The sequence below is a fragment of the Thamnophis elegans genome, chromosome 5 (assembly GCF_009769535.1).
Source record: "Thamnophis elegans isolate rThaEle1 chromosome 5, rThaEle1.pri, whole genome shotgun sequence".
Lineage (NCBI taxonomy): Eukaryota > Metazoa > Chordata > Lepidosauria > Squamata > Colubridae > Thamnophis > Thamnophis elegans.
The window spans coordinates 62,839,005-62,859,173 of record NC_045545.1 but is presented as its reverse complement, the minus strand read 5'-3'; the positions used below and the strand labels follow the sequence as shown (position 1 = coordinate 62,859,173).

At 39.1% G+C, this 20,169-nt stretch overlaps 2 protein-coding genes across 2 annotated transcripts in view; both read left to right on the top strand.

Moving 5' to 3' along the window:
- Positions 1-4,238, top strand: part of CSRP1 (cysteine and glycine rich protein 1) — a 36,597-nt gene extending 32,359 nt beyond the window's left edge. Inside the window, exons 4-6 of the mRNA XM_032218155.1 lie at positions 714-843; positions 1,667-1,760; positions 2,392-4,238. Of these exons, the coding sequence (XP_032074046.1) occupies positions 714-843; positions 1,667-1,760; positions 2,392-2,468 (301 nt within the window). The 3' untranslated portion in view covers positions 2,469-4,238. The remainder of the gene's footprint in view (positions 1-713; positions 844-1,666; positions 1,761-2,391) is intronic.
- A 9,774-nt stretch (positions 4,239-14,012) lies between these two features.
- PHLDA3 (pleckstrin homology like domain family A member 3) lies at positions 14,013-19,552 on the top strand. The gene is made up of 2 exons (XM_032218535.1): positions 14,013-14,545; positions 17,312-19,552. Exons 1-2 carry the CDS (start codon positions 14,182-14,184, stop codon positions 17,458-17,460), a joined length of 513 nt encoding a protein of 170 aa, XP_032074426.1. The 5' UTR covers positions 14,013-14,181; the 3' UTR covers positions 17,461-19,552.
- The last annotated feature ends 617 nt before the right edge of the window (positions 19,553-20,169 follow it).

The window sequence follows — 20,169 nt, the reverse complement described above, 5'->3', positions numbered from 1 at the left end:
CGGTTCAAATCTCACCGGCTCAGGGTTGACTCAGCCTTCCATCCTTCCGAGGTGGGTGAAATGAGGACCCAGATTGTTGGGGGCAATATGCTGACTCTCTGTAAACCGCTTAGAGAGGGCTGAAAGCCCTATGAAGCGGTATATAAGTCTACTGCTATTGCTATTGCTATTTAGAGCCAATTAGATGTTCAGAGTAAAAGCTTGGAGGTGTCTTTGATCAGTAATTTTTCTACAGTAAAATACCTATAGCAAATGAATTTGAAGGCTATAAAGTTGAAAATTATGCATTGTCATAATTTTATTAAGAATTACAATAGTTAAAAACAAATACAAATTAAACTGAGAAAAAGAGGAGAGAATGGAAAGGGAAAGAAGAAAACCAGTCTGTTTTGTAAGACATTGTCAATTTTTTTTCATCTTGAATATTTATTAATCCATCACCATAGTGATAACAATATTGGGAATATAAGCAAATTCAGTAGTCTTATAGCGTTTAACACTGATTTCAAAATTGTCAAGTCTTACGGCTTTCTCACTTATCTTACACTCTAAATAAAAATAAAAAATAATAACCAGCCTGATTTTTTTATGTATCTGTGCCTAGGATACTGACGATTTCTTTCTCCCCACCCCAATATTTCCTCTCTCATATTCTCTCAACATACACGCACATGGGACTTTGAAATGACTCTTTTCTTGCTTTGGCCCCACAGATCTCATCCCCATTTCCCAACCAACAATCCTAATGCATCCAAGATTGCCCAAAAGGTGGGTGGATCTGATGGCTGCCCTCGCTGTGGACAGGCTGTCTATGCTGCAGAGAAGGTGGTTGGAGCTGGAAAGGTAAGAACAAGTAGATAGCAAATATGAGCATACTGATTTAGGCTAAATTGGGCTTTTTCTTTTTGAGCCTATAAAAGTTAAAAGAATTTTAAATTAATTCTGCTAGCTATACTTGTGTAATAAATTCATAAGTGAATAGGTTTGTAGGAAAGAATAGAATACTCTTCCTTGAAATTCTATGCTTCAGGGTGTCTAAAACGTGGAGAATGTAGTGTCTCTCCTGATATTCTTAATGCACAACTCCTGCTATTCTTCATCACTGCTTACTAGGGATTTTATTCATTAATACTCAGGATAACTCAATTTCCTATCATTGCGATAAATGCTAGCAGTACAATTGAAGCTAAATGACTTTCCAAGGCTATAATTATTATAAAGAAAGGTGATTGGTGCATGCATTTGAGAATAAAAATGCTAGAATCAAGAAATAATCACTTGTTACATATAGATACTGTTAGAAATATAATCTAACGGTTGGCTTGGCAATATATAAATCGTACTCGCTCTCCCAACGGGGAGCTTACTTAACAGATACTATTGTGCATTATCTGCAAATTTGATGTTGCAAGCAAGTTCTGCAAATTTTAAAAAAAACCATGCAGAATCCCCCTTCTTTCGGAGAAAATATTACCATGGTCTTTCAGAGAATATTTTTATACAGACTAATATAAGAAATGGGAAGCTGATAGAATGGCTATTGGCCTTTGTACATCAATTTTATGGAGGGCAATGCTTTTCCAGTCACGCTCATCTAGGATGTCAAAGGTCCCTTTGAAGTTAGTTCACTTTCATACTAACAATATGTCTTCTGCATTATGCTCAGTCATGGCACAAGGCCTGCTTCCGATGTGCAAAATGTGGCAAAGGCCTGGAGTCTACAACTTTGGCTGATAAAGATGGAGAAATCTATTGCAAGGGTAAGAGCTGATGTCTCCCTTATGTTCATAACTTATGGTGTGTAATGATTAGTTGCTAGTCAGGTATCAGATGGATGCTAATGCAGGAGATGTTCTCTTGTGTAAAAATGTTGCAAAATCTACAAAAACTGTTTATGCAATGAGTTATGATTTAGAGGTTCAGGAGAGTGACAAGCAGAGGCCTTACATGTCTCTTGTAACACACGTTTACTTGTTTGATTGCAATTTGATTATGGAACAGCATGCCTCAGGTTACCTACTTGAGAGATGTTTTCTAATGATGCTTGATTGCATTTGGGTATAGGATACTATACCAAGCTACAGTTCTTTTGATTGCTCCATTTCTGCACTTGCCAATGGGAATGGCTAAACAAGCTAGATTAATAGTGGTCAACACTGATCAAACCTCTACTATGTTTTCTCAAAAGAGCATGACAGGTCAGGTGGGGGTATGTAATGGAAAATGTAGTCAAGTCTTGAAGCCGAAAGCTGGAAAACAGCTTGTTCGGCTTGTTTTCTAAGCACATGTGTTCACTGATAACTCTGTAAACATGTTTACTATTTATGGCTCTTTCTGAGCTCAGAGCTGTGATTCTAGCTGATTGATTCTTCTGCTGCTTCTCTCTAACAGGTTGCTATGCCAAGAACTTTGGACCTAAAGGCTTTGGCTTTGGCCAGGGAGCAGGAGCCCTTGTCCATTCTCAGTGAAGAACTAGATCCCAGCAGCTTTGAAGCATCCTTCCCAGCCCTGAATGCTTCGCCAGCGCTGTGTTTATCCAATCCAATCCTTAGCAAGTATAAGGCTATCTCACCAGTTTTGAACGTATTAGTAATACAGTAACAACTTGCTGCTCCTTTTTGCTAGTTGGGCAATCTTTCCAGGAGCCTTGTTCCATGGGTCCTTTGAAACCATACAATGGCCCTCACTTCCCATGGCTCATATTAGAATAATGGCCTCCTTTAACATACATTCATGCTTTCAGTCTTTGTTGATGTTTCACACAGCAGCAGAGCACATAGCTGCTTTTGAATAACAAATACTGCAACAGTTGTCTTCCAAAAAAATATTTTCCCCAATCTGGGCCAACATAAATAATTATTGTTAGAATATATTTTTTTGATACTAAATTACACAGTAACTATGACACTAAGTACTGTGGAAAATTTAAGTGATTATGTCCTAGGATGCAAAGCTGCGAATTAAGAAATTGCCTAGAGGCACAAGTAAAGCACATTCCTCAAATTTTAGAGGCAATATAAATAAAGTCTTAGCTCTCAAGTTGAACTAAATGTTGCATTTTCAACAGAAAATATATATTAATCAATAGTCACTAGTTGAGATGCTTTTGTACATTGGTTTGGTAGAATTCAGTTTGATTTTCAAAATATCGAAGACCAAATTTCCATTTTTTTGAAGATTTGTATGCATCTATTTTTTTAACATTCCTAAAATGTTTCTGAATTTAGAGATGAACAGAATCCACAACTTTTCTAGATTTCATTTTTTTTTATAGAAAACTGGGATTATTGACGTCCTGTTTGTTGCTGCTTCATTTTTGCATTTTTCCACTTAGCTGAATAATTATTGGATTCATATATTACACTAAGCTGAAGTGTGGTGTGGTTAATTTTGGGTTGGTATGTTGTATAAACCCAACCATTACCATTTAGAAAACATGACCTGGGTGTGATGTATTAACCAAGCAAAATAGCCTGTTCACTTAAAAACAAACCATACCTTAGATTCAGTGCCTTAGAATGATGAGTGAATCCCTATTGGTAAAATTAAAAAGATTGGGTTAGAATTCCTTTCTTAAACTATGGAAAAGTAAGCATTGTAGATATCCCCATCTTTGGGACCAGAGTTGACAGTTCCAGTTCTTCCTTTTATTAAACATAAAAGACTCCTGCTTTCACAATCTCGTTTCAGTAGGGTGGATTTTTTAGGTTTTTTTAACCGAAAAACTGAAGTGTTACCCAGTTCATGGACTCATATTACGCTAAATAATTTTATATGAGCCTAGTGCACTTAGATTTCATTTATAATGCAGCCTCTTTAATGTTTAGTCCCCATTCAGTACTTAATATGGGATTAAATTAAAGTGCAGTAATTCTGTATACACAACAAATGAAACTGTAGCAGTAGCATTTTATAATTTTGTTATTACTAAGGTTGTTCAGTGCTTTGAAAATAATTTAGGAAAGAAGCTTCTATTGTAGCGTGTAGCTACAATAGTAGTAATTACAATTGTCCAAACATGACTTTCCAAAGATTTTTCTATGGTGGCAGAGAACAGCCATATGATCATAAGAAAATATATGATTACTTTAAAATGTATTAAACAGGCACTATCTTTATGCATCCATGTGCTTTGAAGTTTTCTTTTGAAACTGAATCCAATTGTTACAAATACCTGTTACAAATGTAAACTATGTTCAGAAAAACTTCTCTGTCTTCAATAAAGCAGTCAAAATGAACCTCGCTTGTCTTGCAAACTTCTATTTTTTCCAAATTTTATGGACTGTTGGAACACATTTATGAGAAGGGGCTCAGGGTTCCATGTCTCTCCAGCAGCAGGATAATCCTTTGAAAATAGAACAGTCAGGCCAAATTTAGTATGGTAGTAGAAGCTGACAAAAGGAAGCTCAAATTCCAAAATGGGTCAGATCCAGTTAGAACTGGGACGGGGTGGGGAGGGAATCACCAGAAGAATGCATTCATTCAGAGGGAAGCAGAGCCTCTTGATTCTGCTGAAGACTCCATTACAAAGTTCTGCCTTTTCTAATGCTTCCCTTCTAGTCACATAATTATTCCCACTTGCATAACCTGTTGGGTCAACCATTAAGGACATGGAAACAGTTCCAGAAGCAGAATTTTGTATGCTTTTTTTTCCCATTAGAATTAGAATTATTTATTTGTTAGTGTACAACATATGTACAATGAGATTGGTTGAGCTCCCTCAGTGTAGGCTCCACCAATACACTACAATGCAATACAGTGAAGACAGAAAATCCCTAACCCAATAAATCATTTTAACAAACACCCAGTCCTATTGGACCAGTGTGAACATGTTATACATTGCACCGATCCAAAGAGTCCATTATACTACGTAGTTATGATGTTATTTCGCATTCAGGAGTCTGACAGCCCATGGATAGAAACTGTTCTTCTCCCTGTTTGTGTGGCTGGCTATGCTTCCATATCTTCTTCCTGAAGGGAAGGATGGTAAAGAAGTGCCATCCAGGGTGTGAGTCATCCCTCACACCCTTTAATTAATAAACATAAAGAAACCCACCTGTTTTAATCCATGGGGTGAGTGCCTAAAGATTTGTAGTCATATCTTACAGTCTGAGACCAGAGTCAAAAGGATGTATTTTTCCCCCTTGCATTCTCTTCTATATCCCCCTCTCCATTCTCATGCCTGCCCAAGGGACTCAGAGTAGAGCATCTCATTCCAAGAGTCACTGATGGAAATCATGTGATCCTCCAGTTTGATTTCAGGGGGCAAATTCTAATTGAGGGGAGAGAAAAAAGAATCTTCTGGAGTATTGGGGATTTTTCCACATGACCTCTCAAAGATATCAACGGGAGAAAAGGCCAATCTGAATGCTTGAGCCTTATGCTTACAGCTTCTGTGTCTGAATGAGACACAACTAAAGGTGGTTCTTTTCAGATGAACTTCATGCATTAAAACCCGTCCCTTTGTTTATTTAGAGCAAGTGGAGATAGTGGGGTCCTGCAGTGTAATTTAAACATTATTTTGTGCTATATTCATTTCCATTTTAGTTTTATAGTTTTGCCTATCCTGAAGTGTCGAGGCAAATATTTTTTTGTTCCTCATGTCAAAGGAGGAGAATCTATTGGTATTTTTTTTTCTGTTCTGCTTTTATTTACTTAGCTGTTATTTTTCCATTTCTTTGAATCTGTTCTTAATTTTCTCCCTTGTTCCTATGGGCTAAAAACATCTCACCTCTCTCCTTTCAAGGCAGGCCAACCTCCCAGTATGACCCTAGTGGTTTAGAATATTCACACACACACACACACACACACACACACACACACAGAGAGAGAGAGAGAGAGAGAGAGAACAATATGTAATGTATATCTGATTTTACATGTATTGACTGCAGCGAGAATAGTATTTGCACAACAATGGAAAAGTGAAGAGAGCCCAACAGATGAAAATGTGATTAGAAAAATATTAGAATGTGTAGAAATGGATAAGCTAACACTTACAAGTAAGGAAAAGAAAGAAATGAAATTTTTTTTTTGACTTGGGACTTATTTTATCAATGGCTAGTTGACAAAAACAAGAGCGAGAAACAGGAAAATATATGAAAGGATCAAAGATATAAGGAAGATACTTAGTTAAATAAATATCATGGTTATTACTGCTAATAATATTAATATAATTGATATTAATGCAATGAATATTGTTGTAAAACCTTTGATTATTTCCTAAAATGATTTGTACCCAGACAACGCACCGTTCAATTGAAATTTGAATTTTTATATGTTATAAAATAAAATAAAGACCTATTACAAAAAAAAAGAACAATATGGACAACAAATTAAATTAGAACCAAAAAAGAAAAAAATAACATAAAAATCTAACTGTAACGAGAAATGAAAATAGAACAAATGGAAAAATAGATTTAAAGAAAAATATAAAGACATTAAAAAGTTGCTTTGAATATTTTCCACTGCATTTATAAGTGCAACCGCATTTTCACCTCTCTGAAGTAACAGTGTGATTTTTTTCCTTTGGTTTAGAATGATTTAGAATCACTTAAAGTCACTTGATACAAGATCATTGTGTTTTGAATATAAGCATTTTACATGCAAATTTGCATCCACACAGTTTTGCTGTCTGTTGTTTTTGTGCCCTTCCTGTACTCAAAAGGACTGCTGACCTCTACTGGCAGTATTCTGGATATTACATATAATATCTGTTTTCTAGGCAGGCACTGCACAGTCCCATTTCTGTATTCTCAAATAAAAATGCCCGATTTCCTATCCATGTGTGGGAAAGAAATAAATGTTTAACAGAGTAATGTTTTAACTAAGTTGGCCAAATGTGTTGAATATTTCAGGTTGGGGTCTGTATTTAGTTGAAACAATATACGAGTCTTGGGAGCAAATCAGTCTATTTTTAAATCAAGTCTATTTAAAATAAGAACAGCTGTAACACCATTGCTCTGTTAAATGGATTAAATGGATAACAATACTTGTTTATAAGGCAGGCAGGCAGGCAGGCAGGAAGAATTAACTTGGGGGGGGGGGGATAGGGGGAGAAGGGTTAGAGGCAGCCAAACAGGATAAAAAGACAATCACTGTAAAAAGAAAAAAGAACTACTAGTATTCCATGTGGCAGTCATTCCATAAGAAAAAACTCAAGTTTTATTAAATTTGTTTAAAAAGATAAATCTTAAAATCTATATGACCTGTTCATGCAAAAAGTGTTAATTGTCCATAATCACTAAGTCCTTTGAAGAAATGAGACAATATCCTCCTTTATACAATGCTCTCAGGAAAATAATAATTATTATTTGGGTGAATGTTAAGATGTTAAGGTGTAAATTTTAACACACAAAATAAAGTAGAAAAATATATTTGTTTCATTCACGTTCTGACTTTCATTTACTAGTTCAAGTCAACACTTTCTACTTTTCTGTGATAATAGCTATCTGATAAGGCAAGGTGAACTGAGAAATGTCACTCACCCAAAACAACCCAGCAAACTTCTGTGGCTGAGAATCTCTAGAGATTCTCAGCAGTGGTAGGATTTAAAGTTTTACTACTGGTTATTTGGGTGTGGCTTGGTGGGCATGATGTGGCTTGGTGGGCGTGGCTTGGTGGTCATTGCAGGGGAAGGATACTGCAAAATCCCCATTCCATCCTGATCAGCTGAGACATAGCTGATAGATGGGGTGGGGCCAGTCGGAGGTGGCATTTACCAGTTCTCCAAATTACTCAAAATTTTGTACCGGTTCTTCAGTACTGGTCAGAACCTGCTGAATGCCACCTCTGATTCTCAGTCATCCAGGTGATGGTTGTCCCAAAAGTGCTTTTTCAGGAGGCAACTGGACTTTCTTGTTTTTTCTTTGAAGATGTTTTACTTCTCCTCCAAGAAGCTTCTTCAGCTCTGACAGGATATGAATGGTGTGGGTGTAGGATTTCCAGAAAAAAAAGTTGCTGACTACAGGAACCAGGAGCACTACTCAGGTGACCCTGAGGACACAGATAAACCTCCAAGTGCTTCAACAGCCCTCTAAAAGTATGCAAATGACCAGCTGTCTGCAAGGAATATAAATCCTTCCGTTCCCCACCATCCAGTCAGAGCTGAAGAAGCTTTTTGGATGAGAAGCAAAACGTCTTTAAAAAAAATTAATTCCAGTTGCCTCCTGAAAAAGCACCTTTGGGATATTCTGTGGCTGAGGATAGACCAGAATCTGGTCGTCCCAATTCTTATTCAACCCCCTAACCGCTACATTGGCTTTTTCTGTCATAGCAGACCAAATAAACCCCATTTTGCAGCAAATGGTTGTAAATTTGAGCCACATGGTTCGCTTAACATGATTGTACACTATATTGCCGAAAGTATTCGCTCACCCATCCAAATAATCAGAATCAGGTGTTCCAATCACTTCAATGGCCACAGGTGTATAAAACCAAGTACCTAGGCATGCAGACTGTTTTTACAAACATTTGTGAAAGAATGGGTTCGCTCTCAGGAGCTCAGTGAATTCCAGCGTGGAACTGTGATAGGATGCCACCTGTGCAACAAATCCAGTTGTGAAATTTCCTCGCTCCTAAATATTCCACAGTCAACTGTCAGTTGTATTATAAGAACATGGAAGTGTTTGGGAACAGCAGCAGCTCAGTCACGAAGTGGTAGGCCACGTAAACTCGTCCAACATCAGTGTGTGACCTCACAAATGCGCTTCTGGAAGAATGGTCAAAAATTCCCATAAACACACTCCTGAACCTTGTGGATAGCCTTCCCAGAAGAGTTGAAGCTATTATAGCTGCAAAGGGTGGACCAACGTCATATTGAACCCTATGGATTAGGAATGGGATGTCACTTACAGTAAGTTCATATGCGAGTAAAGGCAGGTGAGCGAATACTTTTGGCAATATAGTGTATCTAACAGCCAGTTTTTTTGTCATTTTGTGCGACAAAAAATAGCAAATCATGGGATGCTGCAACTGATTGTAAATGTGAGCTGGTTGCCTAGTGCCTGAAAAGCAATCATGTAACCATGGAAACAGAAGGGATATGTAGCAGTCTTAACTTTGAGGACTTGTCGCAAATAGGTTTTTCAAAATCCCCCGTAACTTTGAATGGTGGTTAAGTAACTGATTGTAAGCCAAGAACCATTGAAAAAGAAAAAGGGAATCCAGAAAGAGCTATCTGAATATATAGAGAAAAAATACTGTCTGTAGAGAGAAAATGGGATGCTAACTCTATGGATTAAAAATGTTGAATGAAAACAAAGAAATCATGATTAACATAACAAAACATGCTTAATTTACTAAATATAGCAAAATAAGCCAAAACAAAAGAGGGAAACACAAACAAGGTACAGTATCCCTAATGTGATTTATCAAACTACGTAGTCAACTATATTGACATTTCTACATCTATTTATTGAATTTTGTAGTGGATAGTTGTATCTGTAGGCTCACAGAAGCCTTCTGGTCTTCAGATCCTGAGCCTGTTCTGCTTTGGGAAAGTAACACAGAAGGCCTTAGGTCTTCCAATTCATTCGCATCTTTTCCCTGATGCCAGTTTGTCAGAGATATTGACAGGGCTATCACTGATTATAAAGTCAAAATGAATATTATTATTTTACTAGGGCAACATCCTTGCAACATCCTTGTTTTTGGGAAATTCAGCCCTATTTTCTTGAGAAAAATGAATCTTACAAGAGTTAAGTAAATCTAAACTTTGTTAGAGGGAAAAAGTAAAATACTTTTAATGATAAAGGCAATAAAAATATAGAACTTTTCAAATTACAGATAGCAACTCAAGAATAAAATACAATCTTCTTAGAAGAGTGTAAGTGGATATGGTTTGAATAAACTTGAGAGACCGCCTTCTGCAGATTACCTCCCACAGACCCATTCAATCCCACAGATTAGGCCTCCTCCGTATTCCATCTGCCAGCCAATGTCGGCTGGTGACTACTCGGAGGAGAGCCTTCTCTGTGGCTGCCCCGGCCCTTTGGAACGAGCTCCCCGTGGAGATTCGGACCCTCTCCACCCTTCAGGCCTTCCGGACGGCCGTGAAGACCTGACTGTCCCAGCAAGCCTGGGGTTGAGTTCCCCCCCCCTACTCGAATTTGCTGTGTCTGTTGTGCTTTTAAATTGTTTGTATTGTCTGATTGTCTTTGTCTTACTTTTTGTAATTTCCCCTCCCTTGGCTTTGTTCAGCCGCCCTGAATCCCTTCGGGGAATAGGGCGGCCTACAAATTGAATAAACTCCAAACTCCAAATAAAAGAACTGCAAATTTAGAAATATCACAAAGTTCTAAACAAAATTGTTGCCTAAAATTTTTAAAGATAAAATCACAAATACAATGTGGAATATGGAGTAACGGTTGAAGTACATACCATCCCCTAATTTGTATAATAGTGCATTTCTTTGTAATAAAAATAATTATAATAATTCTTATTGAAATAGGAAATAATAGAGAAATAAAAATCCTTGACTTAGCATCACACAGGATAAAGAAATTGAATGCAAATTTATGGCTAGGCTGATAACTCTATTTTCTTTTTCTAAAGCAAACATTCCTCTCCTTCATTGTTTGGGCTTCAAAGTTAAGGAGTGCTAGCTTTGCTTAGTATTTGGATGGGATGCATTTCAACACTAGTCTTCCCCTTTGATCTGCCTCACTGCCTATGAGTAAATCTATCTTAAAACATTAAGTGCACCTATTTTGCAAAATACTGTAAATTGTATTTTATCTCCTGACATATTCCCATCACAACTTCAAAATCTGTGTAAAAGGTATAATGCTTTGCCATGTTTTTGTTTTGTGGTTAAGTTGATCAGAACCTGTTGTGGAAATGATTGGTAGTAGGTGTTTTGGGGAGTGTTCAGGGGTATCCCCAGGGGTGGGATTCAAATTTTTTTACTACCGGTTCTGTGGGCATGGCTTGGTGGGTGTGGCAAACTCCCCATTCCCACCCCACTCCAGGGGGAAGAATACTTCAAAATCCCCATTCCTAGCCCACTCCAGGGGGAAGGATACTTTTGGGCCTAGTGGGCCTCCCCGCATTTACCTGGGAGCCAAAACAGGGTATGTGGGGACTTCTGGAAGGGGCAGGCTGGGCGGGGTCAGGGCCAGCCAGAGGTGGTATTTGCCGGTTTTCCGAACAACTCCAAATTTCCACTACCAGTTCCCTAGAACCGGTCCGAACCAACTAAACATCATATTCTCCCTCCACTCTGGTCTCCTAATAGTCTTTGTTCTCTCCCTTAGCACTTTATTTTCTGAATTCCTTCCATATCCTGTTGCTGCACCACTTCTGGTTTTAAATTCTTTTCTCCAGGTTTCCAACAAGGTAGGGGAGATAAGAGCAGAGCTCCATTAATTTGTTTGGATAAGCAAATAAAGTTTATGGACACAATTCTTCTTTAACAGCTCCTGAAGTAATCTGACCTATTTAAAGGGAAAGTGCTATTTTACTCTTCCACTGATTAGTATTTTAAGAGGTATGTTTAACTTTAGATGCAACAGCTTTGCTTTTCCTGGTTCCAGGGTGCAGAAAATAGCAAGGAATAGTGAACTAATATTTTTGTTGTTTATCAGTCTTAATTTCATACAGGTCCTTCTTTCCATGGTCCTTTTTTATAACGCATTCCTTTTAGCATCCTTTTGCAAAACTGTTTTCTCTCCTCATGGAGAGATACTATGTTATTTCTATATAATCCACTCTGAGTCAGCTTAGACTACAGTGGTAAAAATAGGGTAATTAGGGTAATATTGATTTCTTCCTTCCATCCTATCTCTGTCTTCACTAAAGTTTCTGTGTCTTCAAGAACTTCTCACTTCCCTACTTAGTACATAAAGTATTGGGATATCAATACCTACTCACCCCAATAATCTTTCAAATTTCTCTGTGTTTGTCAGATATGTTTCTCATACTTGAATCTACTTTTTAAAGGAAAATAGAAAAAAAAATTCTATTATATTTGTATAAATTTGGAGTATTGTTCCTGTATGCTTCGATTTCAGGATTACAGCTCTTATTTTTGGACAAACACATTTTACTAAAAGACAAGATTTTTCATGAGTTGCATTTCTGATAAAGTGAGTTGCAATTTACAGAAATTGCATATACCTTTTAATAAAATGTTTTAGAAAGATGAATTAGCAGGTAGATTTTTTGCTACCACAGATTTAAAATTCCTCTTCTCCTACAGATTTTGAACTGGTGATTCAAAGCAGTACTTTAATAGCTTCACTACTGTAATAATTACAGCATGCCACTACTGAGAAATACATGTTTATTAAAGCATCATTCAGTAGGAGCTTAACCAGCCATACTTAAAATCTAAGGCAATATTAGCAGTAACAGAATTAACAATTTACGCAATGCTACTTCTAAAAGTGTACTATTAGGACTACACACGCTTCATAAATGATTCAGAAGACACACAGTGGGCCACACACAGACATGGCCTATAACTGGGCTGTGCTAATGATTAACAGGGAAGTGCTAAGTATTTCTCATGAATCATTTTTGAAATGTGCATAAAAAATGGTTTAGATAGATGTCCGTGAGAATTTATGCAATTTACTTTCAAGTAAATGTACATAAAATTGCAGTCTTCAGTTGTGCTAAAAATATCTGGATAGATTCAATAATGATTTGATCCTTATTGCAAATACAACACTGGGATAATAAATGTGAGTCATGTTTCCTACATTTCTGTTCCAGTTTCCATTCGTCAGTTAAGAGCATTCATGTTCCAAGTTGCTTTAAAACAATTTGCATATCATGTTTCTAATCTCCATAAACTTGGAGACAACAATTTATTTCATTTGCTATCTAATAACCTATCAGGAGATTCACAGCATTATTTTAGTTCAGCATTATGAAACACCTGCACAATTAAAGGCATGATTAAATAGTAGCTGAGTTCATGCTCATAATTGCATCTGGGTGTATATGGCTTAGGGGGGACTACATATGACTACCATTCCCCCATTGAAAGAATAATTGGAGACTATAATTTGAAGCCGAAAATGAACAGCTGGGAAAGATGCAACTCCTCTGCAAAGGGGAAAGAGAAGCCAGGTGTTTTGCTTCGCAAAGAGATGGTTCTTAACCTAAGTCCTTGTCTTCTACCATTTATTTACTCTTGGTACCAGCCACTGCAAACCATTAACAGAACATCTTAGGAGTTGCACCAGAAAGCAAAGCTGTGCGGTGTGATCTGGACTAGGAGAACACTGGGGCCAATGTCCATGTGGGTACAACTTAATTTCTAGGATACACAGCAGGAGTCAATTTTCACAGGTCTAGATTTTCACATTACTTACTTTTGCATAGGGGAATTTCCATTCTGCTCCTAAAATAACTGTTCTCATCCTACTGTGCCTGTGTCAAACAATCAGGTGACAATCATTTTTACTCATGAGTCCCTCCTCCACAAATCCTCTCTTCATAATTCAACCTGCCCCTTCTAAAAGTGTGCTAAGCACCACACCAGCTTCACTTTTCTTATTGCAAATCTTCCCCTCCCAAAACAGCTACCAACTTTGGTTAAGCACGTTTACATGCGAGACCTAGTTTGGACCACAGGGATCCAAGGGAGGGACCTCTAGGATCAGGACTACATGGGATGCCCCGACCCACGGACACGGGCAAGTACATCCGTGTTAAACTTTGGCCGCGTACGAACGGTGCTTTTCACCCGTGCGCGCCTGCTGCTTTTTGGGGGAAATGAAAGCATCCCTCCAGCCTGAGACTTCAGTCACTCTCCTCGCTGCTTGGCCGAACCGCGTACGCCCGTCGGCGCGCAAATGGGTCTTCCAGTCTCCGCGGCAGACAGGCAGGCTTCCACACCGGCCCGGACCCCTCAAGGCTTCCAGCGGAGCAGTCCCGCGTTTGGGCGTGAGCGCCGTCTGGCAGGCAAAACTGGGGCGAGGCTCTGGCTGAGCAGGAAAGGAATGCGAGTGGGAAGCAGAAAGAGCCAGGCGCAAGCAAGCGGGCATGTAGCGACAGATCCCGCCAGCAGCGAGGCGCGAGGAGCCGAGCCGGGGCTCACGCGGCAGAGGGCGGCCTTTCGCGTTCTCCCGGGGAAAGCCGGAGGAAGAGGAAACGGCAAGCTTCGGCCGGCGGAACACGCGGCCGTTTCCACGGGCAGCGCTCCTCCCGGCCGGAGCGTCCCTGGTTGCCCCCATGGCAGCGTCGGAGAAGGTGCTGCGGGAGGGGGTGTTGGAGAAGCGCAGCGGAGGGCTGTTGCAGCTCTGGAAGAAAAAACGCTGCCTGCTGAGCGAGAAGGGGCTGCGGCTCTTCGAGGCCGGCAGCCGGGGCTCCACGCGCTGCAAGGAGCTGCCCTTCGCGCACGTCAAGGCCGTCGAGTGCGTGGAGTGGAAGCAGCGGCACATCTACTTCACGGTGGTAACAGACGATGGCGCCGAGATCGACTTTCGCTGCCCGCAGGAGGATCCCAGCTGGTACGCCGACATCACTCTGGCGCTGGTGCGCTTCCAGAACCAGCAAGCGGTGCAGATCGTGCGCGCCAGGCACAGCTGCAGGGCGGGTGAGAGGCCTGGAGGGGCGAGGGCAGGGGATGGGCCAGGGGAGCCTTAAGAAGTTCGCGCCGGTTGGGGGGGATCTGCCTGAATTAACCAACCCGGAGATATGATCTCTAGGGAAAATGCGGCCTTTGCGTGGAAGCGGGTCGCAATTCATTGTCCGGTATCTCCAGCTGAACATCTTTGTGGTAAAACTAATAAAGATTTCTGCCTGCTAGAAGGGCTCGGTGCCCCTGCAGTCGCTGCCAGGTAACTTAAGCAAAGCTAGGATTCTCTGCATAGGCCATGCTGGCTGGGGAATTCTGGGTGTTGAAGTCCACACATCTGGTAGTGGCCAGATTTGAGAAATGCCATAGCTCATGTGGCTCAATACAAGACTCTTAAGAGCAGTCAGCCATCATGATTTGCTTTCTCATGGTTTATTGAATACACCATCATTTGGCTGAATTAATAGATGATACCAAGCTATATTGACCATAGAGAGAAAAAAATCAGTGATTGAATTCTCACAGCATGTTAAATCAAATCACACATAATGTATGAACTTTATCTTTCTGGCATCTAAAATTCCATGCAAAGAATGGGATTATTAATCCCTAGCGGATGGAGTAGGATTTCTACCTAAAATAAGTAAGGTGAGGTAGGCAAAGTAAGTTGTATTGAATGATAGCCAATCCTGATAGTTACAGTGTGTGGATATATGTATAGGGCAATCCTATATACTATGGTGGAGTTAATTATATGAATGTCTATTTTTTATCAGAGATTCACAACATCATGAGGCCATTGAAAATTTTGCAATGTCTGCCAGAGCTCCTCTGAAAGTTACATCAGTTTATAACTGTTAAGGTGCTGGACAGATTTATTGTAATCATGAAGATCATAATAATTGTATAGGTTTACTGTATAATTACATTCAGTGGGTGTTCATTGTTTTTTTTTTTAAATCTTAATACCATTAAGCTTTTGGACAATGTTAAGCCACTCAAAAGCCGGTTCATCCCCCAAAAGAATTGTGTATCCTTGAGGTCGACATTTACTGCTTTGGACATTGGGCAACTAAATTACAGAAGTAGAATCGGGGGTTGAAAGAAAAGAAAGTGGAAAGAAAGCTTCTCCTGTAGAGAGAAGAGCAGAGTGGAGAAGAAAACCTAACACCCAACAGAAAAAGGCTTGCAGATAAGTTTGTTTAGAGCAGTGGTTCCCAAACTTGGCAACTTTAAGACTTGTGGACTTCAACTCTCAGAATTCTCAGAAGCTCTGCTGGCTGAAGAATTCTGAGAGTTGAAGTCCACAAGTCTTAAAGTTGCCAAGTTTGGGAACCACTGGTTTAGAGGTAGATCACTAATGCATCTGGCCCAATGCTGTTGACAGCAGCCTTTCACTTTCTCCGGCGTTGAATTTAGAGTGGTTTGCATGCAAGGAAAAGCCTGAGTAACTAAGCTGTGCCCTCCTCTATTCTCAGCCCAACTAAAAACAAATGAACAAACATGGCTGAAAGACTTCTTTTTCTAAGCTGAGAGGTCAGAGGTTCAGGATAAAGTAAAATGGAAAACAGTAGGAGAGAAAGACTAGAAAGGAAGTAAATAAACCGCACAGCATTGTTTGTATCCGCTCCTTCTCAGCAGGGAAGATAATGTTTAGTCAGGCTACATACACACTTCTCATAGAGAATTTTCCATTAATGACTCAACTTATACCCATCTTATGCTTGTAGCAATGTTTAAGTTCATTTCTGTTTAAATATTCCAGAACAAAGGTTGAGTTAGCAACTGCATCTCCCTGTGTTTGGATTATTTTACCTTTACTCTAGAACAGCAAATATTCTCCAGTACAGGATGACTGCTTTGTTTCCTCACAGACTGCTTCTAGGTAAAGGTAAAGGTTCCCTCGCACATATATGCTAGTCGTTCCTGACTCTAGGGGGGGACGTGCTCATTTCCATTTCTAAGCCGAAGAGCCAGCGCTGTTGGGTCATGTGGCTGGCATGACTAAACGCCGAAGGTACATGGAACGCTGTTACCTTCCCACCAAAGTATTCCCTATTTTTCTACTTGCATTTTTACATGCTTTCAAACTGCTAGGTTGGCAGAAGACTGTTTCTACTCAGATATAATTTGATAGTCTGACTGATCAGGGGAACTAAACTGGGTATGTTCCACTTCTGCCATTTTGCTCTTTGACTGCATTTAATAGATGTGCTTTCTTCTAAAGGGAAAATAGTTCAGAACAATCTTATCCTTTCAACTTATTTCTGATCAAAACAGGTAGCATTCTGCAAGGTCTTCCTTTCTTTTTATATTGAACCTCACCAGAACCAGGAGGGAAGAATCTAAGGGGGCATATTCGTCATTTGTATGCCTTTGCCTAGCAGTCTGTCATATGAAATAATATTTTTTATGGAGTTATGATGCAGAACCAATTCAGCAAACATGATTTTTTAAAAAATACAAGGTACTTTACTTTGTAATTCTAGATACATTGTGGTGTGGTGGAATTGCATTTGGGGAAATACAGTACACTGTTAGGGAAAGGTATTGTTTTAAAATCATTATTTTTATGTGAAGAATGTTGTTGTTTATTTTATGTTCATTTCTATAGCATTTTTCTGTCTATGAAGTGATTTATAGTACTTTCTCACAAATCTGTGAGAAAGGCACATTTTAGGCCAACATGATTTCTTTCTTGTGGTACAGTTAGGGAGTATGCATGGTCTCTTGTATGGCTTAACTCCAGTCTAACTGTTGATTCTCCATCCTCTCCCTTTCCAGCACTTCAACAAGGGTCAACTCCAACCAGCCAGATTCTGGTGAATGGGTCTAAGAAATCCGACTCTCAGCTCAACGTGGAGAGGGTGGAGGAATTTATAGCGGTGACTTCACCTGCTGGTGGACCAAAGGCAATTTCTAGCTGCAACTGAACGAAAACCTCTACTTTCTTTGGTGGGGGCATCTCTGCTGCAAAGTGACATAATGCCTGCCAAATATGTATCACAACAATGGTTAGAAACAGCTTTTGTTTTTCTCCTCTGTTTTTGCTATGATACTTAAGAACTTGGTCTCGATAAGGCATTGAGTAAGTTTCCTATTAGACTGACAGTTTGCTTTCTACTATCAACACCTACTGTGATTTAGGAGACAGATGCAGCAGCTATGATAAAAAGGAATCATTCCATCATTCAGTGTGCCACCAGCCAGATGCTGAGTGAACAGTGCTGGAATAAGATGAACTCTGTGAGTGAGGAACGTACATGTTATTGAATCTGAGCATGTCAGACATGCTATGGCACTAATCTGGTTAAAAAAGCAGAGAACATCTGTCTTCAGATAATCAGGTGGCTCATCTGGAAGGCACAATTGTGAGCCTGCCCCTCTGACCTGAGAAGTCACAGGTTATGAGGTTATGCTGCTGCTGGAGTAGATGCAGATAATTATTTTTTTAAAAAATATAAGCACCTTAAGAAGCAACTCAATGGGATTTGGGAATCCTAAAACTTCTATAAATGAGTTGGTTATGTGTCCCGCTGCTTTCTGCCACAAAGTTAATGCTCACTGAACCAGCGTCCTGACAATCCATAACTTCAGCTCAGTGAATTATATCAACATCTAGGATTATCTTAGAATTCCTAGATACTAGGGTGCAAGCCTCAAGATAAGAATTCATACACAAGACTGAAGGCTTCTTTATTTCAGTCTTTCAAAGACTGAGCTATGCCACCATCTTTTTCTTCCACTGTCCCATGACTTGTTTGCTTACTTTGGGACATGGGGAAAAAGCAGAAAATAGAACGGCAAGCGCTTGCATTGCCTTTGAAAACATAATTATGAATCCAACATGGAACTGGGAATGTCCTTATCCCTTCTGGTAAGACGATGGAGAGTGGGTGCACACTCATGTACCCAAGAGACCATTTTACCCTTACTCAGGAGTTATGCCTAACAAATAAAGCAGTGTGAAATAGGAGTATGCACTGTCCCCAATATTACTATTGCTGCTTTCTCATTCCCATTTTATCATCCTTGTGGAAATTCCCTGTTCTTTTGCGGAGCCTGATAATTTCCTAATGTTCAAATGACTGGTTGCTCCTTTTCAGTTTTTCTAATCAACATCCAAAACCACAAGGGGTGGGGGAGATCTGGAATAGGTCTACTGTATTTATGACCCTTACCTTGCTTGTCTTGATCTCTTCAGACCAAATGATTAAAAAGGGCTTCTGCTCCAGAGTGGAAGGGACCTGACATGGGAAAACTAGTAGTATAATTATTAATAACATTTCAAGAAAAATCAATGCGCACAAGTTGCCTTGCTTTTGAAACATGCTTTTAAAATCATTCTTTCCTAGCTAATGTATGCTCATTTCTTTGTAATTATGCAGATTTATACCAATTAGGAGCATTGGTATAAAAATGACTATGATCTTAACCACATGAAAGCCAGAGGAAAATTAGGAAAAGTTTGTCATAGAAAGTTTGGTCATTAACTTGAATGTGAAAGACATTTCCTACATTTAATTTGATATCTATTGATCATGACATTCACAGTCTAAAAATCTGGATCTGTACATTGTCTGGATCTTGCATAATGTCTGTAGAATCATGATGAAAATACTGTTCTGTTGTGTCAATCACTCAATTGCCTCTGCTTCTCTTTAGTCCATGTTGGTGGGATTCCATGTTATCAATATCCACTGCTCCTTCTGTCTCTGGGCATCACAGCCCAAGTTTAAATAATGTTGATCAGCTGTAATGAGCAATTACAGCTCATTACAACATTTATAAATCTGCTTCTAACAAACTGTACCCCCCAAAAAATATTTGATAAAATTATTAAAGATACCTTCGCTTTAAGTACAATGACAATAAAGATTATACTTATACTTAATATGAAAGTGGGTACCCTGCTGATTGCGTTAGGAGTTTTAGATTCTATAATTGAATAAATGTAATTTATTCAAAAAGTAAAAAGTAGAACATTTTCCTGTTCAAAAAGTAATTCACCAGAATGTTGAAATAAATGAGGTCATTACAATATTTTTGAATATTTTGTATCTTAAAAGTAGTTAGATTTTATGGTGCTATAAAGATTCAAGGATGTTTTTCTTTTATCCTTTCATTATAAATAATTTGAATAAATTTATTAAAAAAACTAACAGGGCTCCGGTTTTAATGTTATAAATGTTGTGAAGGCTGATTTTAAAATTACTTATAGGAAAGCCTCTCCAAACTGCAATGGGATTTCTCTTATATGTCACTTTGCGTTGCAAAAGGTTTTGCAGTGAAAGTTCTAATGCACATGCTTACTTTACATAAAGTACAGGTAGACATCTCTGGTATTGTTTCCCATCCAAATGGATTATGCATTATTTTGCATAGAGATAACCCTCATCTGGGACTGTGCTGCTGAGGATGATTAGCACAGTGTCTTCCAGAAAAACTCATTTCTGTTGTTCTCTAGAGGAACTCTAATGTTCTGTTGTTCTCATCTTACTCTAATGTTTCATAGAGTGCTTAGAGTGCTGTGCTAAGATCAGAAAATTAACAATGCTTTTGCACCCAGTGTGTTTGGATCAGTGGTGGGATATGACTGGTATGCCCCGGTACGGGTGTACCGGTGCTGGGAGCACCAGGTA

Bases quoted from the DNA above. Each gene is read 5' to 3' on its own strand.
- PHLDA3 (XM_032218535.1), top strand. From the start codon at position 14,182: ATGGCAGCGTCGGAGAAGGTGCTGCGGGAGGGGGTGTTGGAGAAGCGC. The intron at 14,546-17,311 runs GTGAGAGGCCTG...CTCCCTTTCCAG, and splicing joins CAGGCACAGCTGCAGGGCGG to CACTTCAACAAGGGTCAACT.